At 37.3% G+C, this 27,443-nt stretch overlaps 1 protein-coding gene across 3 annotated transcripts in view; it reads right to left on the bottom strand.

Annotated features, from left to right (window-relative positions):
- The window catches only part of LOC125087310 (ATP-binding cassette sub-family A member 6-like), an 83,843-nt gene that overhangs the window by 11,409 nt on the left and 44,991 nt on the right, over positions 1 to 27,443 (bottom strand). For all 3 annotated transcript variants that reach the window (XM_047707501.1, XM_047707500.1, XM_047707503.1), the window contains 17 exons: positions 26,288 to 26,398; positions 23,631 to 23,806; positions 23,315 to 23,434; positions 22,936 to 23,074; positions 22,061 to 22,151; positions 20,758 to 20,897; positions 17,396 to 17,512; positions 16,198 to 16,378; positions 15,665 to 15,831; positions 12,770 to 12,903; positions 10,827 to 10,964; positions 6,921 to 7,028; positions 5,936 to 6,109; positions 5,397 to 5,510; positions 3,129 to 3,245; positions 1,410 to 1,487; positions 115 to 206 (listed from right to left, as the gene is read on the bottom strand). In XM_047707501.1, the coding sequence (XP_047563457.1) occupies positions 115 to 206; positions 1,410 to 1,487; positions 3,129 to 3,245; positions 5,397 to 5,510; positions 5,936 to 6,109; positions 6,921 to 7,028; positions 10,827 to 10,964; positions 12,770 to 12,903; positions 15,665 to 15,831; positions 16,198 to 16,378; positions 17,396 to 17,512; positions 20,758 to 20,897; positions 22,061 to 22,151; positions 22,936 to 23,074; positions 23,315 to 23,434; positions 23,631 to 23,806; positions 26,288 to 26,398 (2,197 nt within the window). The remainder of the gene's footprint in view (positions 1 to 114; positions 207 to 1,409; positions 1,488 to 3,128; positions 3,246 to 5,396; positions 5,511 to 5,935; positions 6,110 to 6,920; positions 7,029 to 10,826; positions 10,965 to 12,769; positions 12,904 to 15,664; positions 15,832 to 16,197; positions 16,379 to 17,395; positions 17,513 to 20,757; positions 20,898 to 22,060; positions 22,152 to 22,935; positions 23,075 to 23,314; positions 23,435 to 23,630; positions 23,807 to 26,287; positions 26,399 to 27,443) is intronic.

The raw sequence follows: 27,443 nt of genomic DNA, 5'->3' as shown, positions 1-27,443 counted from the left end.
TGGCATCCTGCCTACATTGCAAATATCAATCCACATTCACAGGTCAGTAGTGCGGCCCACTACTGAGGAACATTAAAATATGATATTAAGCGCGAAATTAAGTTTTATCCCAACCTGAAAACGGGATCCTCTCGCATTATTTTCTTTCCACATTTTGTCTCCATGCATCTTAGGATAAAAACAAATAACAAAGCCTGCAAGTAAGGCTAGGAACAAAAGAAAAACAGTTTTATATATAGGCACAAGTTCACAAATATTACTTAAACATCTGAATTAAATTGGTGCCCTTTGTCTTCAGGTAAAATACATAGAAGAACCATTTTTACAAATCAGGGGGAAAATCCAGCTTGGTGGCACCTACCTCTTTTCTTCTCACAATCCACACCCTGTCTGTCAACCAATTCTAACTGCTCTACCTTCAAAATTACCCAGAACCCAACTTTTCGCCCCTGCCTGTGCTGCTCCCGCCCAGGTCCAGGCCATCATGATTTCCCATTACAATAGTGTAACACCTTGTTACCTAGCCTCTTTCCTCTTCTCCCTGTGCCGCAAACATCTGTTCTCAACCCAGTCACTAGAAGTACTCTTTTAAAAAAGTAAGTCTGATCATATTGCTTTGCTTAAAACCCTCCAGTGATTCCTCGGTTACTCAAAGAAAGTATAAAAAGTTTTTATAGTGACCTAGACTGCTCTGTGCAGCCCCTTCCGTCCACCCTGTACTTCATCCTGTGACTTCCATGACCTTCTCTTGTGCTACTCTCCCCTAGGACATTTGGCCACAATCACCCTGGCCTCCTGGCTGACCCTGGAACAAGTCAGCATCACCTATGCCTTCCTACTAGAATGTTCTTTCCCAAGCTATCCCTGTAGGTTGCCTCCTTGTCCCCCTCATATCTTTGCTTCTCAATCAGGCTTTTCCTGACTGACCATCTGACACCATATATATTATCTGTCTCCTTCCACCACAATATAAATGAGAGCAGGCACTTCTGTCCATATTTGCTCCTATGCCTAGAAAAGTAGTGACACATTGTCAGTGTCAGCTTAAATACACCAATATAATCATTTTCCCCTTTCATTTTTATGATACAACTTTGCCCTTTTTATCTCTAATTCAAAGAATTTCAGTTACATTGCACTTGTATTTCTTACAAGGTCTCTCAAATTCGGAGGTGGTGATAAATAAATGTGAAAAATTAACCTGATGTTACATTCTGGACCTACACAGTCCACACAGGCACATAAAAATAACTCATGATTTGGAATCATGTCTGAATGGTCTTATTCTGAGTCTTATTTTAAGACTATATTAAAAACATATTCAAAGTTGGCACACATTAGACAAACCAAATGGTTATGATACCAAATGCTAACTAACCCCCTCCAAAAAAAAAAAAAGTCCGTCTTACTATTAGGCATACTAGAAGATCAACTCCACTCGGGTCATATTTGTGGTCTGAGTATTTTGGTTGGTGCTCATAAGCTCTCTGCAAAGACAAAAAGAAAAACACCTAAACGCAAGTTCATCACTTCATGATTTGCATTTTAATAATATGGAATTCGACATATTGCATTTTTCCTTCATTAAGCATGATTCCCCTGTGTGCACTGGTGACAAGCAATTCCCTACAGAAAAGAAAGTGGACCCCCACTCAATACTATCTCTTGGTGAACAGGTAACCTATGTCTGTTCCTCTTTTCCGATTTTTTTCTTTAATGTTTAGGTTTAGGGTTTGCCTCAAGTCTACTGAAAGCATAACAGAGAGAGGAGCCTGCATTGTGAAAAGTAACAAGGGATGACCGTATTTGTCCTAAATGTCCCTCAAGAGCCTTTTCTGGGCCCCTTCCTACCCCGGTGGTGACTTGCCCATGAAAATAATTAGTCCCATAATGTTATTCTTTCTTCATCAATCAATGCCTTCAGAAAGTAACTCATTCCTCTTAAACAATGTACGACAGATCTAGGTTCGTAGGTCTGCTTACATCTTAGGAAGGAAATGCTTTAAGCAAAGGAATGAATTTCTAGTTGAGAATTCTAAGTGTTGCTCAATTAATGGAAAAGTGATTTTTTATTATTGGAAATTCAGAAGTTTTATTCTTTCTTTCTCTCTCTCTCTCTTTTTTTTTTTTTTTTTTTTATTATGTTATGAAAAGTGCTTTTGTAGACAGAAGTCTTTCCCAGGATCCCAAGAACACAAGCGATGAGGGCAGCTTTCTCTACTTTCACTGAAGTTTCATCCAGAATGGTGCAGGGCTTTAAAGGGTATGTTCCTGACTGAGCTCTTGGGGTCATCCCATCGTACACTTATTTCTAGTTAAATCAAGGCTTCTTTAATGCCTCCTGGTCTTTCCTCCTTCAATGCCTTTGCTTTTCTCCACAGAACATGCTTACCTTCTGCCCTACTCTCTTGCTAATTAATTCTAACTCATTCTTCAGGATTCTGTTTAAGCATTGCTTCCCCAGAAGAATTCTCTGACTCTCTAGATTGTGTCAGCTGTGCTATGTGTCCTGTGCTTGCCACTTTACCCTTCTTCTTTGGATCCTTTAAACCCTTTGCATTGACTTGTTTGAGGTCTGTCTTCATCTCCACCAAGCTCTCTGAAAGGAGGGACGTGCTGTCTTGTTCATTAGGTGTCCCCAATGACCAGCACGGTGCCTAATATAGAATACTGTTTAATATATATTTTTGAATAAATAAATGGTATTGTATATGATTTTATCCTTGCAGTGGATAATGAATACCCATTAAATGAGCCAACATTTTTTCAATCTGCCATTAGTTTTGAATAGCATTTGACAATGCTTGTGTTGCAATAGAGCATATGGCAAAGCTTTTTAAACAGCTTTATTGAGGTTAATTTTTTATGCTATCAAATTCATTCATTTTACGTATACAATTCCAGGACTTTTAGTGAATTTATAGAGTTGGGAGAGCATCACCACAATTTAACTTAGTAACATTTCCATCACCCCAAAGAGATACCTCACAAGCATTTCTGGCCAATCCCCATTCCCACTCCAACCCCAGGAAACCACTAGCCTGCATTCTGTCTTTATAGATTTGGGGTGAAGCACTTTAAAAGGCTGCATGTTCAAAGTTAATGACACTGTTGGTAATATTTCTTACCTGTGCCAGAAAGGCTAGAAATCCACCCATGGTAGTTGAGGGAACAAATACCATGCTAGAAATCAAGGTAGGCAAGTTGAAATGAAGCAGCATAATGTCAAACATAATGATTGAGGTCTACAAGGCAAGTTAAAATACATTACAAGTCAGACATATGCAGTCCATTGATATTAGGGAAAATATTTAAGATGTAAGTGTTCTCATCATATACATCAGAATTTTCCTGCATACAGATTCACCCCTTTCAGAGGGAGAAAGGGAGAGAGGGGTTTTTGTTAATGAGAATAAATGCAACTTTCAGCTACCCAACAGAAAAATTTTCGATAAAAATCCAGAGATGAAGGTGAATGCTAAAGTAACCAAGTAGACTATAAAAATCTGGAGATTAAGGTGAATGCTACAGTAACCAGATAGGCTTTCTGACAGTGCATTAAGAGTCATCTAAGACAATAAGATAAAAGAGAAATTAACTTTCTATTCCTAAGGTAACAATGTTGTGAATGTATAAAAACCGTATTGTAGGAGAAGGGAGTTGGGGGAAATTGGAAGGGGAGGTGAACAATGAGAGACTACGGACTCTGAAAAACAATCTGAAGGGTTTGAAGAGGTGGTGGGGTGGGAGGTTGGGGGAACCAGGTGGTGGGTATTAGAGAGGGCACGGATTGCATGGAGCACTGGGTGTGGTACAAAAACAATGAATACTGTTATGCTGAAAATAAATTTAAAAAATGATTAAAAAAAAACTGTATTGGATGGAAAGCTAAACAGGTAGTTGTATTAAAAAGTCCATGCTGCCTCCCACCTAGACTAAAGCTTTCTAAATGTCCTCTCTGGTCCATGTCTTCCCCATTCCAAACAAATAATTTTAACGAGAGTGTGCATTTTGATTGCAATGGACTTGTTTTCTGTTAAAATGCTGGTAAATGTGGGACGGGGGATAAAGATACTTTTTCATTGTTCTGTTTTAAGGATCAGTTTATCAGTCAACAAGTGTGTGTTGAGCACCGTACTGAACTTTTGCTGGATCTTATTCTGTATGAATTACAATAAAAACATGAAGAATTGTAACTACTAAATTCGCTGAATATTAAACAAACACCAGGCATTAAGAATAAAGCATGTTGGGGTGCCTGGGTGTCTCAGTCATTAAGCCTCTGCCTTCAGCTCAGGTCATGATCCCAGGGTCCTGGGATCGAGCCCCGCATCGGACTCCCTGCTCAGCGGGAAGCCTGCTTCTCCATCTCCCACCCCCCGTGCTTGTGTTCCCTCTCTCTCGTTGTGTCTCTCTCTGTCAAATAAATAAATAAAATCTTAAAAAAAAAAGAATTTAGCATGCACTGTTTGCTTTAATCCTCACAACAACTCCATAATGTGGTCATTCTTATTATCCCCTCCTTATATATGGGAAATTCAGGGTTCAGAGAAAGAAATAACATCCTCACACCACACAGTTAGTGAGTGACAAAGCTGAAATTCAAAACCCTATGTGGGTGTAATTCCTAAGTCTTTAGGTCAGAAGACTATACTGTTTTGTGGGACTGTTATGTAGGGGAATGTTGTGTGACTACTAAGTGAACTTACAGTTTGGGGGGAATGTAATCTACAAATAAAAAGCAATTTTGAATAAAATCCAATAACTTACAATCAAGTGTTCAGTCAGAGCACAATAAGCATTTTAGATGGCAAATCCAAAAAACCTTTCTCATTTTGCAACCACCACGATCTCTCTACAAAGGTGTCACGTGATTATTCACGTTGACATTATTTCTCTCCTCTTGGTTTCCATGACATCATATGTATCTAGTTTTTTCTCCCAGTTCCTTATTTTTGATAACTACAAGTCTATTGGTTGACTTAGCTAACAGCTCTTATTCTACTAAGCTTCCAAGTTTCTTCTTTTGCGAGTTGTTTTTTCCTCTTTTCTCATTCACTAGAACAAGAAAGGACTGCAAACTACATCAAAGGAAATATAGTATCGCTCACAGTTACTAAAAAGATGCACTATTATCCCTTCACCATGGGCTGAAAGGCACTTCCTTACCAGACAGGGGCCTAAGATACCCATGAGGGAATCCATCCTGCGGGCCAGGAGGATGTACAATAGACAAGGACAGTGAAATAGATTTACATGTAAAAGAAAAAGGGAAAATAATTAGAAATTGTAAATGTGTATTATACTGTAATATTTCTCAAGGAAAAGATGATTATTTTTATGTTCCCCTGAAAGTTACTCTATCTCTCTGTTTATATGTTTGTATATGTACTCACGATATAGAAGCAAAATGACCAAAGGCCACTATTTTTTTTCCACTTGCGAGAAATAAATGATATCACATATGTCAAGAAGACAAGTGATGTTGCATAACCGAGCCCAAATACAACCTGAAAATAATACAAATAATATCAAAGTCAAACACTGAAGTAGTAACAGAAGGAAACATTAAATTACACATATTTTTAAATATCTTCTTTCGGGGTACCTAGCTGGCTCTCTTGGTGAAGTGTTTGACTTTGGCTCAGGTCCTGATCTTGGGACCCTGGGATGGAGTCTTGCATTGGGCTTCCTGATCAGCAGAGAACCTGCTTCTCCCTCTCCCTCTGACCTTTCCCTCTACTTGTGCTCTCTCTCTCTCTCAAAAAAATAAATAAAAATCTTTTAAAAAATTATTGCGCATGCACTTTGAATTTCTTTGTTTTAGTTTATGACAAAATAAAAATGAAAATGTCTTACTTATAGAAAATATCAAATGTTATAACTTATCATGGAATTACTTTATAAGAGATTGTCTATATAATGTGTTTCTTACCAGACTGAACACAATTCGACTTGTGATATAAATCTCTGTTATGTTGGCTATGTAAAAAATTAAATACATCAAAAGGAGAAGGAAAACGAAGAAGCTGATATCCACTAGTGCCTGCCCACACCAGTAGGCAGAAGGGTAGAGGCCTGAAATCCATAGCTGGGTCTTAGCTCTCTTCTGATGAGAAAAACACAGGATATATACAGATTCAGTTGAAATCCAAATTCAAAACAAACACACTGAGAAAGATTTTAAGATAAATATAACCAAATCAGTTTAAATCTTCTAACAATTTAATGATGTATATACTATTTGGAATTCGAGGTCTAAACAGCAATTCCATAAGGATGGTCACTGTGAAAATGAATATTGTTTTATTTTATAAGTTTGATTCCCAGCACCACTTTAACTCATGCATAATGAGTGGAAAAGCAGATCTCATAATAAAGCATAAACTTCCTTCAAAAGAGATATTCTGCGACCTGAAGGACAATAAATTATCCATTATCCAAATATGTTATGAGGGTTGCTGGCTCAGAATAGTGAAGGATGACCTCTCTAAATCTGATTTAACGGTTTTGCCTTGGATTACAGACATGACCAAATGCAAATATAACCAAAAAGGTTATTTGCCACAGTAGAAAGGGGATTTAAGTCTTACATCTTGTCCTCAATTTAATTATCAATGATTTCTTCCTTTTCACTGGGAAATAACGTCATCAAAGTTGTGTAATAGTCCCCTTTACAAGTACAGATTAATTTGAGTCCCTGTAAAATTACTGCATGTTTCCTGCAATTTCGAAGTAAAAAATATTTTGTGTTCTTAGAAGTTAAGTTTCTGACGCAACAGAAATAATGCTTAACTACATTATCTAAATCAGACATATGCTTATATGTTTTTCTTACAGGAAAACATTTTGAACACATAGCACTTAGATCACAATTACTGGAGTCCTTGAAGTTTCTCATTTTTTTCTCCTTCTCTTACTTTGTAATCGCTGATACTGCTCATGGAGATGTAAGGTGAAATGCTGCACACAAGCCAAAACAAGAACATAGAACCTTCTGGCAGTCCAGTCCAGTAGATCATAAAGTTCTGCAAATATAAAAGGTATTTTAAACTTGTGACTATTTTAAAAAATGAAACAAATAGTAATGTGCTCTATCACGTTGATTGATTGGAGGATGTCAAGCAACCCTTGTAGCCCAGGAATAAATCCCATGGGACCCCTGGGGAATAATCCCTCTAATGCACTCTTAGCTATATTGCTGAGAATTTTTGCATCCATGTTCATCAGGAATATTGACCTGTAATTCTCCTTTTTGGTGGGGTTTTTGTCTGGTTTTTGTGGATCAAGGTAATGCTGGTCTCCTAGAAGGAGTCTTCCTTCCTTCCCTCCTTCCTTCTATTTCTATATTTTTGAAACCATCTCAGAAGAATAGGTATTAATTCTTCTTATAATAGACATGTGAAAAAATGCCCCACATCACTCGGCATCAGGGAAATACAAATCAAAACCACAGTGAGATACCACTTCATACCAGTCAGCGTGGCTAAAATTAACAACTGAGGCAACGACAGATGTTGGAGAGGATGTGGAGAAAGGGGAACCCTCTTACGCTCTTGGTGGGAATGTAAGCTGGTGCAGCCACTCCGGAAAACTGTGGAAGTTCCTCAAAAAGTTAAAAATAGAGCTGTCCTGTGACCTAGCAATTGCACTACTAGGTATTTATCCAAAGGATACACACATAGTGATTTGAAAAGGTACACGCACCACAGTGTTTACAACAGCCATGTCTACAACAGCCAAACTATGGAAAGAGCCCAGATGTCCATCAACAGATGAATGGATAAACAGGAGTGGTAGATATATATGTATGTGTATGTGTGTGTGTGTGTGTGTGTGTGTGTGTGTGTATATATATATATATACATACATATATATGCATATATATGTATACATATGTGTATACCTATACACACATGCACCCATATACAATGGAATATTACACAGCCATCAAAAAGAATGAAATCTTGCCATGTGCAATGACGTGGCTGAAACTAGAGGGTATTTTTTTTTAAGATTATTTATTTATTTATTTGACAGAGAGATCACAAGTAGACAGAGAGACAGAGAGAGAGAGAGGGAAGCAGGCTCCCCACTGAGCAGAGAGCCTGATGTGGGGCTCGATCCCAGGACCCTGAGATCATGACCTGAGCCGAAGGCAGCGGCTTAACCCACTGAGCCACCCAGGCGCCCCGAAACTAGAGGGTATTACATTAAGCGGAATAAGCTAGTCAGAGAAAGACAAATACCATATGATTTTACTTATATGTGGAATTTAAGAAACAAAATAGACGAGCATAGGAAAGGTGGAGGAAAAATAAATAAGAGAAAAACAGAGAGGGAGTCAAATTGTAAGAGGCTCTTAACTAAAGGAAACAAATGAAGGTTGTTGGAGGGAAGGTGAGTGGGGAGACGGGTAATTGGGTGATGGACATTAAGGAGGGCACTGGATGTAATGAGCACTGGGTGTCATATGCAACTGACAAATCATTAAATTCTACATCTGAAACTAATAAAAATTAAAATTAAAAAATGAAACAAATACTAATTATCATAAAATGTGCTTTTTGAAATACTGAAAAATAAAATAAAAATGCATGCCTTAATTCAGTAACATCTATGCATGAATTTGGGAGGGGAAATGATTTCTGATCATTTAACATGAGGCTTTAACTCCTAGCAACAAAAAAAAAAAAAAAAAAAGAGTAAATTGTAACTCAGGACCCACTTCAGGGTGTACACTGAAGAGAACTGAAATCAGAGTTCCAAAGATATCTTCCCACCCATGTTCCTAGCAGCACTATTTATAATAGACAAGAGGTGGAAGCAATCCAAGTGTCCACCAACAGATAAAGGGATAAACAAAACATGGTATATACATACAGTGGAATATTATTCAGCCTTTAAAAGGAAGGAAATCTTGTCAAGTGTTACAGCATGTTTGAATTTCAAGGACATTATTCAAAAACCAAATACAATATGATTGCCCTTATATGAGGTATCCAAAGTAGTTAAATTAATAGAAACAGAAAGTAGGATGATGATTGCCAGGGGCTGGGCAAAGGGGACAATGGGACGTTCTTGTATAACTGGTACAAGGTTTTAGTTTTACAAGATAAGAAAATTTTAGAGATCTGTTTCACAATAATTGAACATGTCTGACACTACTAATTGCACACTTAAAAATGGTCAAGATGGTGAATTTTATGTCATGTGTTTCTGTCACAATGCAAAAAGTAATAATTTGGGACTTATGATCCTGGAGAAACAGATCATTCGGGCCTAGTAACAGCAGGTCTTTCTCAGCTGACATAGCGATGGATATGTGAAGCCATCAGCAGCTGGTCGAATGTGCTCGGAAGGAACCCAAAGCTAAAAGGAAAACTTGATGCCCCTCAGCCTGTGGGCAAGGAGACCAACTTTGAATCACCATCCCCAAATCAGCGTCTGCCTGAGGTTGGGCCCCTGCTTTGGTATAGGACTGCTTGTACCTAATCACAGTTCAGCAGTGCCTGTCTCAAAATAATTCTATAGCTCTCAAGCTTTACTTAAGACTTTAGAGGCTCTAAGGATCAATTCAAATGTTTCATCAGGGACGAAAATCCATTACTGTCTTCACAAAAATGGCTGAGAGAAGAAGGGTGTGTGCCTCTGGGGATGTCTATGATTTGATCCTCAATAAACAAGTAATGATATGAGGACACTAAAAGACCAAGAGTAGATACCATCTATGCCTTTCTACTGCTGGTTGGTTCTACTTTCTGGAGAGTTCCCTTCAGAGCTCCCCCTCTACCCCGACCCTAGCACTGTCCCAGCTTGCACGGTCAGTGGTGGCTTCAACTCATAGGTGCCTGTGTCCATCGCTGGCCGTTCACGTATTACTGTCCATCTGCTCATGCATGTACCCCCAGCACCATGAATGCAGTGAAGCCAAAACTGAATTCAACCCCTTTGTCACAAAATGGGTTTCCTTTTCCGATGGCTCCATTTCAAATCCTATGTATTGTTCTTCCAATCTTCTGGTTTGAAACCGTTTGAGTCACCTTTAAGAGATCCCTCTTGAGTATCAGGGTCTAATCAGAAAACCACTACTACCTTCAGGCCTTCAAATAGAGAGAAAATACTCATGCCAGGTTGTGGAAAGATGGGAGAAGCCAATGAAGATGAAGCAAGGAGACTGGGCTGGGGTGGGGGGTGGGGGGCAAAGGGAGGAAGCACGGTGACTGGAACCCAGGCTGCAGAGTGCTCCTGCTCTCCTGGCTCCCACTACTGCTTCCTGTCATCTAAACCCAGGCTGTAGCCAGCTGACAAAACCCTGAAGATGCAGCCTGTGTGCGTCAGACACCCCCACAATGCACACAACTACAGGCGGGTGAAGGAGGTTATCAGAAGGCATATAGCCGAGGACTGGCAAATTCTTCTTCGAATCAGTCTACTAGCCATTTAGTCAATGAATGATCCACCAACAAATTAGATTAGATTTACAAGTCTAAAGCTGTTTTACAAGTATTCTTGATTTCCAATTCAGTTTACACGCCCCCCCTACAACCTCACTCACACGCTGTCCAATACACATCCACCATCAAGAGTGTATCTTTCCAGAAGCTTCTCTAGAAGACGACGACATAATATTGAAAAGTATTCTCCCATGAGCACTTGATAATATCAAGGAGGAAAAAATCATATTCTGTTAGATATAATGTTTAAAATGTCAGGACAAAAAATTTTTAGGATTAGCGACCAATGATGAATATTTAAAAGCTAAAGAGGGAAAACACAGGGTGCTTGCCATATTAATTGTTCAGAGTGAGAAATCCAATACTTACAAAAGGATATGGGCTTCTCTCAATTCGAATATTTTGTGTGCAATTAAACATTCGAAGTAACCCATTGCTAATAATATTCACAAGAATAGGAAAACAGTGCAGTCTCAAAGTATTGCAAGCAACTGAAAATCTGTAATCCTTTGAATAAAATAAAAACAAATAAAATGAGGTTAATTCTGTCATTAAAGAACAAAGAAAAAGTTTTTATATTAAAATCCCAGTAGTGACCCACTCTGTGTGACCATCCTTAAGTTCAGTGACCTTTCTGAGCTTCTGCTTCCTTATCTGTGAAAGGAGATAATTAATTGGTTGGATAGCCAGCAATAGGGATTTTTCTTAGTATTACTAATTTTAGATCATTTTGTCCTCTTGCTGTTGAGGAAATTTCAAATAATGGAATAAAAAGGTAGCCCTGATAAGGAGACACAGTCAGCTTACAGTGAGTAAGCAAAGGAACTCTGATTTCCTTGATAGGAGATAAGCAGAGCGTGCATAAAATATTCGTGGTTACACTGCCAGTGATCCATTTTTATGCTAAGATAATATTTACACTCTTCATGTTTATGAAAATGTTTATGCATGTATCAAGAGGCTCAGTAGTGCTTATATATTCTATGGGTTCATGTAATAAATACATTAGATAAAAAACAAGGCAATTGCCAAGCAATGCAGTTTCCTACAGTTGGCACAAAGGGATTACTTTTTTTTTTAAACAATGCTACGTTAGTTTCTGACGTACAAAAGAGTAACACTGTGGTTTTTATGGTGTCCTTAGTTTAAATGGAACTGAATTCAGTGATGTATCTTTTAAGACTTTTGTTTTGGTTTTTATTTTCCTTATAGCAAGAAATAATGAGGTAGCTTCCTTTAACGTGGCTTCCTGCTTTTCACTAGCTTTTAAGTAAGACTCAGAGTTTTACTTACAATTAAGATGTATTTTTCAACAGCCTTGTACCTGGAATAATCTCTAGCCCTTGGACTCTTTTACTCAAATTGAAACATGTTAACAGGAGATTGAGGACACTTTTCTCTCAGAGATTTCTAGTGACTTTTATAGTACTTAATGTATATTCTCCATACAGTTGACCCTTGAACAACACGGTTTGGAGGTACACTGTTCAGTTATATGTGAATCTTTTCTGATAAACACAATACAGTAGTGTAAATGTGTTTCTTTTCCTAATGTTTTTAATAACATTGTTTTTTCTCTAGCTTACCTTATTGCAAGAATACAGTATACAATATGTATAACACACAAAATATGTGTTAATCAATTGCTTATGTTATTGGTAAGGCTTTCAGTCAACAGTAGGCTCTTAGCAGGTAAGTTTTTAGGGAGTTAAAAGTTATATGTGGATTTTCAACTGTGCAGGGGTTCAGCACCCCAACCCCTGTGTTGTTTAAAGGTCAACTCTATACCAAAATGTCTTTTGAGTAGTTAGCCATTGAAGAAAATTCTTTAAATTCATGGTTGGTACTTATAAGGTTTAATATTTTATTGAATCTGAATAATGCAATTACACTTAGCTCCTTTCAAATGTAAAAATCATCTCATCTCAAAGTTAAGATTGAAAATGTTTTATAAAAGCTTATTTAAACTTCACAGCTTATTCAATAATGACCCCAAATATTCTAAATCAAATTGCTATATACTAGCTGGGTTGACTGCCATTTAAAAACAGTTAAAAGTGCGGGGTGCCTGGGTGGCTCAGTGGGTTAAAGCCTCTGCCTTCAGCTCAGGTCATGATCCCAGGGTCCTGGGATCGAGCCCCACATCGGGCTCTCTGCTCAGCGGTGAGCCTGCTTCTTCCTCTCTCTATCTCTCTGCCTGCCTCTGCCTACTTGTGATCTCTGTCTGTCAAATAAAATAAATAAAATCTTAAAAAAAAAATCTTAAAAAAAAAACAGTTAAAAATGAAAGCAAAACCAAGACACAAACATACCTTTTGTTTGCCAGAAACTACGATAGCTCCATTGTATGACAGGTCATCAGTGCCGTTTCTGTTTGCAAAATCATCTACTTCCAGAAGTATGTTTTGATGCTTCACTGACTGTATAAAATCTTCAATATTTGATCCTAGCATGAAATCAATAACAGAAGGCCATAAAAAGCAAGAAGATATATGTCAAAATTTTAAAGTAAACCACATACGCAATTTGAAGTCAATATTTATAGACTATTATGTGAAGGCATGTGTCTTTGGGCATCACAATAATAATATTGGCTCATTCTACCATCTTCTATTTATCAAATCCTAAGCTGTGATGAATTAGTTTTATGATTCTGTTTAGTGCAGTTACCATGTGACTGTTAAAACAAAATAATTCTAGGGGTGCCTGGGTGGCTCAGTCAGTTAAGCATCTGCCTTCGGCTCAGGTCATGATCCCAGGGTCCTGGAATAAATCTCCACGTCTGGCTTTCTGCTCAGTGGGGAACCTGTTTCTCCTTTTTCCTCTGCCTGCAGTTCCCCCTGCTTGTGCTCGCTCACTCTTTCTCTCTCTGACCAATAAATAAATAAAATCTTTTAAACTAAACAAATAAATAAATCTTTAGGAAAAAAAAATTTTACATACATATTACTAAGTATATGTATATATTTAGTAAGAAATGAAATATATGTAGTAAGAAATGAAAAGAAATATATATTTAATAAGATATATGAATATATGAAATATCTATTTAGTAAGATATATGAATATATGAAGTATAAATATAGTAAGAAATGAAATGAATATATATATTTAGCAAGAAATGAAATATATATAGTAAGAAATGAAAAGAGTGCCACTATCAGACCAAAGTTTTTGATATGCCCCTAAAGGAGAAAGCAGGTGATTGTTTGACAGAGAAATAAGAGCTAAGAAAACCCACAGCCTAGAGCACACAAGAGCTAACAACGACAAAGTTAAAACCAATGTCCAAGAAATGGAAACTCAGAGTGGACAAATTCAAGGGGCAAAGTGGGCTCCAAAGCCACAGCCATGCTCATTAACTGGTTAACCACACCTGAAACAAAGTGACCACTGTTCTTTCTCCGCAGTCCACATGGAACAGGCAGCAGGGGCCGTTGTCCCCAGAACGCAGATCCCCAGATTTACTTTTTATGAGATACTATTTGTGGAAAAGAGCAGGACAAGATCTAGAGTAACCTCGACAGTTACAAGGACAGGATGGAATGGGAAAAGAAAAAAAGAGGACTCTCATTTTTTGGTCATTTGGACTTTGAAATGGAATTCATACTGGGGACATTCTGAAGGGGTTCTGGGAACATAAGACAGGACCAAGCCCCAGATGAATCAGCATTCCCACCAGGTGGGAAAGGAACGTATACATAGGAAATAAGCTTTCCGTGCATCCACTCTCCATCTCCACAGACACCTAAGGTAGGAAACCTTCATGGTTACCCACATTCCCTTAGGCAAACAGGGATTCCCTGATTTAAAGATGAACATCTTACCAAGAATCATCATACTTGGGGAAAAGAGGAACAAGATGGCAGAGAAGCCCCAAACTTAAATCCCAAAATACTTCACAACTGAGTACAGGGAAGAAAAATAAGTAAGTTAATCCAAGCATATTGTTCTTAGAGTAACTGGAGAGGAAAACATATACATGAGACGATGATAGATTGAAAAATAAAAATGAATAGGCTGAAAATGGCAAGCTGAAAATTTCTAGATCTTAGAAATAAAATACATAATATGCAAAGATTTCCATTTTAAGGTAGCAGATAATAGATATAATAATATCTATAATATATAATATAGATATATAATATATAATAGATATTATTATATATATTATATCTATAATATCTATATAATTATATCTATATAACTATATATAATATAGGTAGATAAATAGATATTATATCTATTTATCTACCTATATTATATATAATTTATCTATATATTATATAGATAATTTATCTATATATATTATATATAATAATAGATGTAATATCTATTTATCTATCTATCTATATATATAATAATATAAAACTTACTTTCTAAAACCCAAATAGAAAAGAATGAAGGCAAAAATTAAAAGACCACCTTTGTATAAAGAGGAGAATCCATCACCCTGAGTCACAATTGTATATGAATATTTAATGGGCTGTATATATGAATATGTACATATTATATGTATGTATATATATATGAATATGTATATATTCAGCATACGAGATCTCTCTCGTATGCTGAATATATACAGAGATCTCGTATGCTGAATATATACATGTATTTTATATCTAGACAGAAACAAGTGCTTCTTCAAAGTTAAAGAGTTAGACAAAACCAATTACCCTAATTTAGGTTAACAAGAGCATGGGTACCAAATTGTCCTAAGGAAATCTTCCTAGGTCCTGTTGAAGGGGCATAGGGTATAAAAATTTTTTCTTTATATGTCAATCATATAACATTTGTATATAATATTATTTATAATATCTATTATTATTATTATTATATCTATTATTTGTGTGTAATATTTATGGAACAGGTTAGGCTGCTGTAACAAGGAGATCTCAAATAGAGTGGTTCAGTCAATCAATATACAAGTTTACTTCTCTCTCACATAAAAGCTTAGGGAGGTGAGGTAGATAGGAAAATCTGCTTTAATCAGGTTATATAGAAATCCACGCTCCTTCTCTCTTGTCCCACCATCTCCAAAATCAGAACTATACACCATACCTCCCCTATTTTCCTTAAATATTTTCTATTAATATTTTTTATGAATGAAGCCTAAATACATTATTTTCTTGTCTTATGATTTGCTTTCTTTTCCCTCTGCATAAAAATAACTTATTTCTGGATTACAATTTTGTTTTTCTTTTCACCTGTGTTATTGATGATCAACAGGCTGGTACGGGGATCTTCTGGAGGTTGTCCAGGAGAGAGGAAATACAGTTCAGATTTAAATTCCCAATCACTCTTTTGAATTAATAGGGCATAAATTATCTTTTCCACAATCAAAGGGAACATTGCAATCCCAAATACCAAGAGTCTACCAATAAAGAGAAAATAACCACATTAATCTGTAGCAATTTTATTGATCATCAGACTTTACACAGTCTATGCCAGCCATGATTATAGGTGCTGCAATTTTGAAAATCAGGCCTTCACACCCCACACAGTACCAAAGGCAAGGCTATATAAACACCAGGCGATCAAACCATGAAAACTAAGCAGCCCTGTTGATAAAGCTAATTAAATGCTACCACGCAAGCATTCCTACTGTTAGTAAAATGAGATGTTGTATTTACCCATCTCCTGGCAAGAATGTTGGGTAGCATGTTCTAGTTTTAAATTCTCCTCTGGTTGAACCCTCCCTTGAAACTCACTAACGAAAGCACAGTCCTCTAATACTCACAGAATCAAAAGGTCTTTCTTTCCACGCTTTAACTTTAAGAAACGGAGCCGTGCTATTGCGCGGATCTGCATTTTCCAAAGGCCCATGTCACTCGCAGCCTTCTGCATTTCAGGGAAAGAAGGGCAAGCTGGCTCTATTTCGTGTGGGTTTTCTGTGCCTCTTATCTCTGCTTGTTCAAAATCTACACACACACACACACACATGCACACACGTTATTAATGCCATCCTTGGACATCACAGTTTTCTCTTTCTCATAACATTAGAAGTTGTTTTACGATGGTTACAGAGCAGACAATATAAGAAACAAATTAAATTTATAATCTCCACATTCAATAAACTCAATGATAAAATACAACTAAATTCATACCCAAAGAAGAATTCAGTAAAGGGTGACCTTGTTATGCCTAGCCTTTGAAAAGGCATAAAAGGTCCCATATGTAACAATATTCTGAGGGATTTCAAGAAACATTCTTCATAGAAATAGTCAATCATTGATGCCTGAATGTCAGCTATTAAGCTGTCGATAATTTCAAAATGTAGGCGAATGATTACTAGCTCTAAAGTCACCAGACCTGTACCTGATTCCCAAATACATGACTTATAAGTGGCATGATTTAGGACCAATCACTTAACCTAAGTGTCTAGTTTCCTCCTGTATAGAATGGTGCCAATGCCTTTTGTTGGAAAGATTATTGTAGAAAGGTAATACACTATATCCACACATTGATCAAAGTTTCCAGGTAGAGGCTCTGTAAATGATTGTCCTTATTATTACAACCTATTAAAATACACAGGAGATGATCCTAGTGTTTTCTCCATTATGACCTTAGTGAAATTTTCTACATTAACAAGCTAGGAGCAATTTTTATAAGAAATATCTGCTCAGACTTCATGACCTTGATTGAAAGGCTTTCACATCCTCAGAATATCCAAGAAGCAGTGAGCATCTGGGGATAGGAGGAAACTGCTGAACTAGGAAACAAAGAGTCTGCGAGGACAAATTTGTTATATCCCAAAAAGGGATCTGTGTTCAGTCCTAGTAATGATGTTAGGAAACAATACAACCTTTCCCAACATTAGTCATATTTGGAATTATTCACACTCCTTAGTGTAAATCATGCATAAAGAATTATAAAATACCAAATTAATACATGATTATTTGAAAATTGATTGTCTGTCAGTCATACAATGCATTTACCTTGTCCAATAGTTGATTTTCCTTCCAGTTTCATGAAAACATCATTCAGAGTTGACATGGAAATGTCATAACTCGTCACACCCTGGCCAGAACACTTATCAAGCTCACTGAAAAGGTCTAAGGCAACAGACCAGAACAGATACATTTTTAAATATCACACTGATAACAAAACCCAGTAAATTAACACTTATTTAAAAGGTAATCCAGAATATTGTTCAGGAAATACATGTCTTTGGAGTATCACAGTAAGCAAAAGCAAAATTTTATTAGAATGTTCTTCTCTGGATTGAATATGTCAGAACTTTCCTCTCTACCCTCAAACCATCTATACTCTATTTTATATTCCCAACTCATGAACTTCCAGAACACTTACTTCTTTGAGGAAAGATGAGCAATCAGAAAGAACATCATCTTCTCACCTCCACACAAATCAATGTTAATTTCTACCTGTATTCTGGGTTTTGGTTCTGTATGGGTGGACAACTTAGAGCTGCTCCCACCAAAGTCTACCTCTTTGACTTGTGTTCTGAATCCTGTTCCATTCAGGTGCCTCAAGAACCTCCTAAATTAATCTCTCCGACCCTTCTCTGGCCTGTGTCATCAATTTCTCCTACAGGTACCAGGCCATCCCAAACAGCAGGAAAAATGCTCTAGAAGTTAATCCAGTAACAAGTAACAAAAAAAGCAAAAACCCAGTCTCCCTTTCCCACTGGGCCCCCCGCTACACACACGCACCCATGGCCCAAGGATTTGTCTACTTCATCCCCTTCAATTGGTCGCATCCTATTCAACTGAACCCCCACAAATCTAAATGCTATCTCTATCCCTCCACAGAAACTGTTCTTCTCAAGGTCATCAACGATTCCACAATCTAAATTCAATGGACAAGAGCTTTTTAAAAATTCTTTTAGCTCTCTCTTTCTCTTTTTCTCCCTCTCTCATTCAGGGACATTCAAAACTGTTGACTACTTTGTCCTTCTACAAACATTGTCTCTCTTGAGTTAATAAAAACACACATATTTTTTTGTTTTTCTTTCAAGTTCATGGGTGGGGGGGGCTCTTGATTTCCACCATTCTCTGACTCGTCCTCTACTTTCTCCTGAAGGCTCAGTCCTGGCTCACCTTCTCTTTCCATACATTCAAATCCAATCACTTTGCATGAAATCCATCTGTATGTTAAGATTCCCAAATCCAACCCTCACTTTGAGTATTCTCTGATTTCCAATATCCTATAACCAACTGTATCCTTAACTACTTAACATCTCCATTTTGAAGTCTAAAAGCATCTCAAAGCAAATGTTTCTAAAACAGAACACTAATTCCTCTTTCTCCATCCTACCCAACAGTCTCTCTCATCATTTTATAACAAATGACACCATCTTCCACCTGGTGACTTGAGCCAAAATTCTAGAAGTCCCTCTGGATTTTTCATCCATCTTTCAGTGGGCACCATGGTTGCACAATGATCTCATCTTTCACCTGTAAGTCTGAAATGGTCCTATGGCTGGTCTCCCAGCATCTACTCTTCTTCTTCTATCTCCAGAGTGCTCTTTTATAGCCAGAAAATGAAAACGTGAGTCACATCACATCAATCCCCCATTTAATGACTTTCAGTGGTTTCTCAGTGCATTTAAGATAAAATTGAACACCACACAGTGGCCTCTAAAGCTGTATGCTCGAACCTCTATCTATTCCTACAACCTTACCCATCCCCACTTGCCAGTCTTCTCCTGCACTCACTACACTCCAGACATCTCTTCCCCTCCCTCTGCTTTGAATGTTTTTGATCGTTTTCTTCTTTTGTACTCCTGGCACTCTATATAAACCCATAGCCTGACATTGGTTTTCTCTCTAAACCATATGACCTTGCTAAACAAGGATTATACATTCTGTATAAGGTATTTATTATACAACACATATAATGTATGCATTATACAATTGTAATATACCTTGGCTTATTGTGTGTGTCCACTTCTCCCCACCCAACAGAATGTAACCTTGGTGAGGGCAGGGACTCAGATGTCTTATTTAACTCAATATCACTAGTGTCTCAAGCATTGAGTTTTACATAATAGGTTCGCAATAAACATTGATTATTACCCTCCATATTTCTGATAGGATGTAAGAATGCCACTGGACTTGCAGAGGTCTAGGGTCAGCAAAAAGAGACTGCCATAGACCAAAACATTAACACCAGGAATTCTGGTGGGACATGTTCTTATAGTGGTATCAACATATAGCTCATTATTTTCCTTCCCCAAATGAAAAAAGAAGCCTAGTTGTAGCTCATTGGAGAGAATAACACGGTATAGCCTATGGATTTGAGAACACCATCTTGCAGCTCCTGAATGGCACAAAGAGCTGCCTTATTTGGGGGTCAGACTAAATCTGAATCCCTGAGTAGTTGCTTAGTAAGACTGAATCATCCAAACGAGCTTCTTTTAAATTAGGGCTGCAGAGAGTTAAACCTTTAATAAACCCAATGTTTAGATAAAAAAGAACATTTTTATAACAAAAAAGACATATATTTCCTCATTTGTGAGACAGGGAAGACTATAGCACCTACCTCATAGAGTGGTGGTAAGACTAAATGAATTGATGTATAGGAAACTATTAGGAACAGTGCCCGACTCATAGTAAACATTGTACAAAGAGTTAGCTGTTATAGTTACTTATCATACAAATCCTAGGTTGGGACTGCTACTCAGCAGACTGGGAACCTATGGTGAATACTTTTGTAGAATAAATAAACTATGGGGTTTTTTTCTGCAAAATAAATATATACACAATTAAATTAAAATATAAAAGGGAAACTATAGCAGACACCTTGTGCTCCACACCCATCCCTTCCATACTCAATCACAGTAAATCTGCTTATTAAACCCTGCCTGAAGGCATTTTGTTCTAGGCTGTGAAGTATGCCAAGCTCGTGTTGAGCACAAGCCATCTGGGTTAGAAGATTAATGCTCCTGAAAGCATCTCTTAACCAATGAAGGGTGGAGAGTGTCAAATAAATACCCCAGCTTTCTCACTGCTTTTGTGACATAACTCTGAGCCCCTTGCTCACTTATTCACTTATTTACTCCAATGGTATTACATCTCAATTTCATATTGCAACCATCCACTCAATAATGCACACTCCCGTAGCCTCCTTTGCTTCTCACTCTCATGTCCCCATTCCCTCCTGGGGTTTCTAGGTATCAGTTACCAAAAAAAAGTGCGCTAAAGTCCTCATTTCAAGTTCTGCTTTTTAGAGAACCCAACCTAAGACAAAATCCAAATCCATTAAGTAATGAAAGCTGTAATAATGAGGTGAACACTTGCTCCCAAATTTCATGCCATTGTAATTGTATTTCAGTTACCTGGAAATTTATTTGTCCTTTCCATGGGCAAAGTATATACAAGCTTTTCTTTGTTTTCTGTTTTTAATTTAGCATCAGGGATGTAATGTTTAATGAAGGATGTTATTTTTTCTGGATCACATACTTCATTTCTGTACAAGCTAATATTTAAAAGAAAAGATCATTGATTTATATTTTCTCTACTGCTATTACAAAAGCAGGGCTTTTACTGAATACCTAACCTTTGAGTACTACTTTACCTGCCTTTAGGGAACAAACAAAATGAGTAAATAACAACAACAACAGAAGTAATAATAATAATATCATCAGTTTGAAAAATCTTATGATCTATACAGAGGAGTTGCATAAATTCAGAACAACTACAAATATACAAACACATGCATGCTGGAAGGGAGACTGTCTTTCAAATAGGGAGATAAATAGAGCAAGGCAAGAACATTAGGCAGAAGAAATTGCTTAGGGAAAGTAATTACACCAGATGTGTGGATATCAGGAATTAGTGACTAATAGGGAAGTTTGGCCTATATGCACATTTTGTTTGGACATAGGGTTTTTGGTTTGGGTTTTTTAAAATACTTTTCACCTGCACACACTTTCTTATTAGCTACAGTGCTCTTAACTCTCTCCTACTTTTGATACTAGCCTCTGAAATTATTTGATTTTGTGCCCAATGCAAGAATGAAAATATGTTACAGGACTGTACGGATCAGCTGAGGGAGATGGACAGTGGGAAGAAGAGAGAGACTGAGGATGCACAGAGCAGGTATCTGCAAAAGTGGTCCATGAAGTAGCTTTGCTGGGATCTGTGAGCCTAGGCTTAGAACTTGGACATTCTGCTTGTCATTAGCATTAACAAAGATACAAGGAGGCAGGAACAACATCTGGGAAACCCTTGCCAAGAGTTTGGCAAAGATGAAGCATAAAGTCAACTGTCCCTCATAATTGTCTGCCTTTTTGAAATTCCAGTATTGAAAACATTGGGTGCCTGGGTGGCTCAGTCAGCTAAGCATCTGCCTTCTACTCAGGTTGTGATCCTGGGGTCCTGGGATTGAGCCCTACATCCAGCTCCCTGATCAGCGAGAGCATGCTTCTCCCTCTTCCCCTGCCCCTCACCACCCTCCACTCATGCACTTTCTCTCTCTCTCTCTCTCAAATAAACAAATAAAATCTTTTTAAAAAGAAAGCATATATATGTACGCACACACACACACATGCGTGTGCACGCACACACACATACATCCCCCCCACACACGCATGTGCACGCACACACATGCACACACACATACATCCCCAAAGTCTTTACCTTAAGTAATATCCAAGACCCCATCTTCTCTTCAAAAAGACAGAAGACCCTGCACACTTCAATCTCCCATTGGACATGATCACTTTTCTATCTGATTAAAAGGAAGCAAGAAAGAAAAGTTGATGGTAGTCATTTCTTCACTCTCTAGAAAATATAGATGAGGAGCCAATGCTCAGATTTCCAAAAAAGAAGTGCTCTATAGAAAATAAATGTATCTAGGGGTGCCTGGACGGCTCAGTGGGTTAAAGCCTCTGCCTTCAGCTCAGGTCATGATCTCAGGCTCCGGGATCGAGCCCCGCATCGGGCTCTCTGCTCAGCGGGGAGCCTTCTTCCCTTCCTCTCTCTCTGCCTGCCTCTCTGCCTACTTGTGATCTCTCTCTAGCAAATAAATAACTAAAATCTTTAAAAAAAAAAAAAGGAAAAAAGAAAATAAATGTATCTAACATACATTAAAATTTTTGAAACACACATTAAAATTGATGCATTTAAAATAAGCTTATGAGTTCCAGTCTATTTCTGTGCCTTCCAAAATTTCTTGAAAAAAAAACAAAAACAAAAACAAAACACAGAAATTACATTGCCACATCTTCCACTCCATATTCTAAAGAATAAGTGTTTATTTTTCAACTGTATACTTATTTCAATGCTTAAATTAATTGAAAGCTAAAAAATAAAACCCTATAATTTTTTATTAGCGGCTATAAATCTAGCAAATGTACAGCCAGTGAGGAATTCTAGAGGGGGATTAGACTTGCCATTCCCCAGACTGCTTTGAAATGGAAGACACATGAAAGTCATGGGAGCGCAGTGCTTATTTTAGAAACACACATTTCCCAATTTCTTTATTACAAAACTGAGATAAAACCAATAATTACCAGCCAGGATGTCAGCTTCGTCCATGAGATTGGTACTCAAGAGGATTACACGGCCTGTTTTGTGTTCCTTGAGGAAACTCCACACTCGATGCCTTGAAAAGGGATCCAACCCAGCAGTTGGTTCATCTAATAGCAAAATCTACAGAGGATGATAATGTATAAAATATAGCTCTCCCACATTGACTCTTCCCACAGGGCAGCATGGATAACAAATGGTAACTATCCAGCCATTTAGGTCCGATATACTTATATCCGTAGTTTTACAGTGGATTCTCTCTTGATGTATTGAAATGAAATCTCTACCACGTTTCGGGTTAAAAGAAGAGCTTGACGTTTTACTAATCACTCTGTATTCCAAAGCATGCAGAATCTCACTTACTTGAGGATCTCCTAAAATGGCAATCCCAAAAGTCAGCTTTCTTTTCTGTCCTTCACTTAAATGTTTAGCAAGGTTATCCTGAATGTTTTGTATGTTCAATTCTAATAAAATTCTTTGTACCTATGCAAGAAAATACACAAAGCTTAAAATCCAAGGCGATACAATTTTCACTATCTGTTACACTAGGTAGTTATTATAGGACCTCACTGCCAAAGTTGTATCCATAACAAGACAGGTAAATCACTAAGGCAAATTCTGATTAGGTCATGATTTAACTTGGCAAATTTAGCTTGTAAATCTAAGCATGAGCATTTACCTCTTGTTCCACCTCCTGTGGCTGAATTCCTTTTATTTTCGCAAACAGCCTGAGGTTTTCCTTCACAGTGAGTATGTCAAATTGAACATTGAATTGAGGACAAACACCAGTTATCTTTCTGATTTCCTCCAAGTCTTGCATTTCAGAGAGATTTTTATTATAGATGGTAACTGATCCTAAAAATAGAAGTTGAAAATAATTTAACATGGGCAAGATAATACATTTTATTAATGCTTAAAGATCTTATTCAGGAAAATATTGGCATATATTCACAAATATCTAAAATAATGACTTCACCATTTATTAACAACTATGAATAAATCTTAACATATATACGTTTAGGGTGGCATATATTTTCTTTGGAATATCACATAGCAATGGGATAAGGCTAATGATTTTCATAAAAATTTGTGAAATATAAAGTACAGTCAAAATCCTATAGTCTGGTAAACAATATTAGATAAAGAAACATTATTTTCTCTTAAGCACTTTCACCTTAAAATAAGAAAGGCAAAGTAACATCCATTTTTTTCAAAGAAATGGAACAAATAATCCTAAAATTTATATGGAACCAGAAAAGACCTCGAATAGCCAAAGGAATATTGAAAAAGAAAGCCAAAGTTGGTGGCATCACAATTCCGGACTTCAAGCTCTATTACAAAGCTGTCATCATCAAGACAGCATGGTACTGGCACAAAAACAGACACATAGATCAATGGAACAGAATAGAGAGCCCAGAAATGGACCCTCAACTCTATGGTCAACTCATCTTCGACAAAGCAGGAAAGAATGTCCAGTGGAACAAAGACAGCCTCTTCAATAAATGGTGTTGGGAAAATTGGACAGCCACATGCAGAAAAATGAAATTGGATCATTTTCTTACACCACACACGAAAATAGACTCAAAATGGATGAAGGATCTCAATGTGAGAAAGGAATCCATCAAAATCCTCGAGGAGAACACAGGCAGCAACCTCTTCGACGTCAGCCGCAGCAACGTCTTCCTAGGAACATCACCAAAGGCAAGGGAAGCAAGGGCAAAAATGAACTTTTGGGATTTTATCAAGATCAAAAGCTTTTGCACAGCAAAGGAAACAGTGAACAAAACCAAAAGACAACTGACAGAATGGGAGAAGATATTTGCAAATGACATATCAGATAAAGGGCTAGTGTCCAAAATCTATAAAGAACTTAGCAAACTCAACACCCAAAGAACAAATAATCCAATCAAGAAATGGGCAGAGGACATGAACAGACATTTCTGCAAAGAAGACATCCAGATGGCCAACAGACACATGAAAAAGTGCTCCATATCACTCGGCATCAGGGAAATACAAATCAAAACCACCATGAGATATCACCTCACACCAGTCAGAATGGCTAAAATTAACAAGTCAGGAAATGACAGATGCTGGCAAGGATGCGGAGAAAGGGGAACCCTCCTACACTGTTGGTGGGAATGCAAGCTGGTGCAACCACTCTGGAAAACAGCATGGAGGTTCCTCAAAATGTTGAAAATAGAACTACCCTATGACCCTGCAATTGCACTGCTGGGTATTTACCCTAAAGATACAAACATAGTGATCCGAAGGGGCACGTGCACCCGAATGTTTATAGCAGCAATGTCTACAATAGCCAAACTATGGAAAGAACCTAGATGTCCATCTACAGACGAATGGATAAAGAAGATGTGGTATATATACACAATGGAATACTATGCAGCCATCAAAAGAAATGAAATCTTGCCATTTGCGACGACGTGGATGAAACTAGAGGGTATCATGCTTAGCGAAATAAGTCAATCGGAGAAAGACAACTATCATATGATCTCCCTGATATGAGGGAGAGGAGATGCAACATGGGGGGTTGAGGGGGTAGGAGAAGAGTAAATGAAACAAGATGGGATTGGGAGGGAGACAAACCATAAGTGACTCTTAATCTCACAAAACAAACTGAGGGTTGATGGGGGGAGGGGGTTGGGAGAGGGGGTGGGGTTATGGATATTGGGGAGGGTATGTGCTATGGTGAGTGTTGTGAAGTGTGTAAACCTGGCGATTCGCAGACTTGTACCCCTGGGGATAAAAATATATGTTTATAAAGCTGTAAAAAAAAAAAAAAAGAAAAAAGAAAGGATGAATCCCCAAGTTTTGTAGCAACATGGACGGGACTGGAAGAGATTATGCTGAGTGAAATAAGTCAAGCAGAGAGAGTCAATTATCATATGGTTTCACTTATTTGTGGAGCATAACAAATAGCATGGAGGACAAGGGGAGATGGAGAGGAGAAGGGAGTTGAGGGAAATTGGAAGGGGAGGTGAACCATGGGAGACTATGGACTCTGAAAAACGATCTGAGAATTTGGAAGGGGTGGGGGGTGGGAGGTTGGGGGCACCAGGTGGTGGGTATTGTAGAGGGCACAGATTGCATGGAGCACTGGGTGTGGTGCAAAAATAATGAATACTGTTATGCTGAAAAAATAAAAAAATTAAAAAAACTCACTATGTAATATGTCAGGCATTTATGAGAAAGGTGAAGAAAAATAAAACCCGGAATACAGAAAGGTTTAATCAAAAAAAAAAATAATAATAATAATAATAAGAAGAAAGGCAACACATGACCTCTAGACATCTTGCCTTTGAGAAATTTCTTTTTGCTCACCTTCTGTTGGAACAGACAACCCATTAAGGATGTTTAGCAATGAAGATTTGCCAGCTCCGCTATGACCCAGAATTGCTGTGATTTGACCTTCATATATGTCAAAGAGCAAGTCTGTTTTTAAAATAAAATGTTAACATTATAAATGAGAGGGCATTAGAAATTGCTGGTTCCAAAAGCAGAACAAAAAATTTATTTAGCTATATATTCTCAAGCTTAAAACATATAATATCCAATATTTTGCTGGCTGCTAAAAATGTAATAGTTATTGTAGAATATTTCTGAAATAAATACAATGACTTAAGAAGATAAACTTAACTGTAATTTCAAGTATTAACATTTAATACACTTACTTCCAGTGTATACAGGTGTGCATATATGAACATGTAATATATATATGTATATACATGTAATATATATATACATTGTAAACATATATATATATGGATTTTTATCATACTCTTTCTTTCCTAGCTTACTTACATTTTCAAATGTTAAATGATGAACATTTTTCATGGCATTAATTACCTTTTAAAATATATTCACCAAAAATGTATATTTTCACCTGTTATAAATGTTCTATTCTTTTATTACAAACATTTTGCCTTTACAGGGCAGTAGAAAAAATTATTTATCTAAGAATCCTTTATTATTTTTTGTTTGGTTTACCATCAAGTGAAAACCAAACTCTATTATGAAAAGTTGTTGGATGAAATTCTTAAGAATTTTATAATACGTTATATCTGAGAGATCAGGTTCCTTCAATTAAATTATGTGACCTACTTTTAAACATTATTGAAATTAATTAACAACTGGGATGAATTCCAGTTCATCCATTTTCTAACTGGATGATCTTGGATAAACTAAACACTGCAAAGTTCACTTTACTCAGCTATTAAAGTGCTGGTAATAATAATAATTACATTTAAAGATTTTATTTATTTATTTGACAGAGAGAGATCACAAATAGATGGAGAGGCAGGCAGAGAGAGAGAGAGAGAGGGAAGCAGGAACCCCGCTGAGCAGAGAGCCCGATGTGGGACTCGATCCCAGGACCCTGAGATCATGACCTGAGCCGAAGGCAGCGGCTTAATCCACTGAGCCACCCAGGCGCCCCAATAATTACATTTAAAGAGAAAATTTTTCCTATTGTAATCCA

Source organism: Lutra lutra, chromosome 16, assembly GCF_902655055.1.
Source record: "Lutra lutra chromosome 16, mLutLut1.2, whole genome shotgun sequence".
In the NCBI taxonomy this organism is placed as follows: Eukaryota; Metazoa; Chordata; class Mammalia; order Carnivora; family Mustelidae; genus Lutra; species Lutra lutra.
Note: the sequence above shows the minus strand (reverse complement) of the source record. Positions and strands in the feature narration are given on the sequence as shown.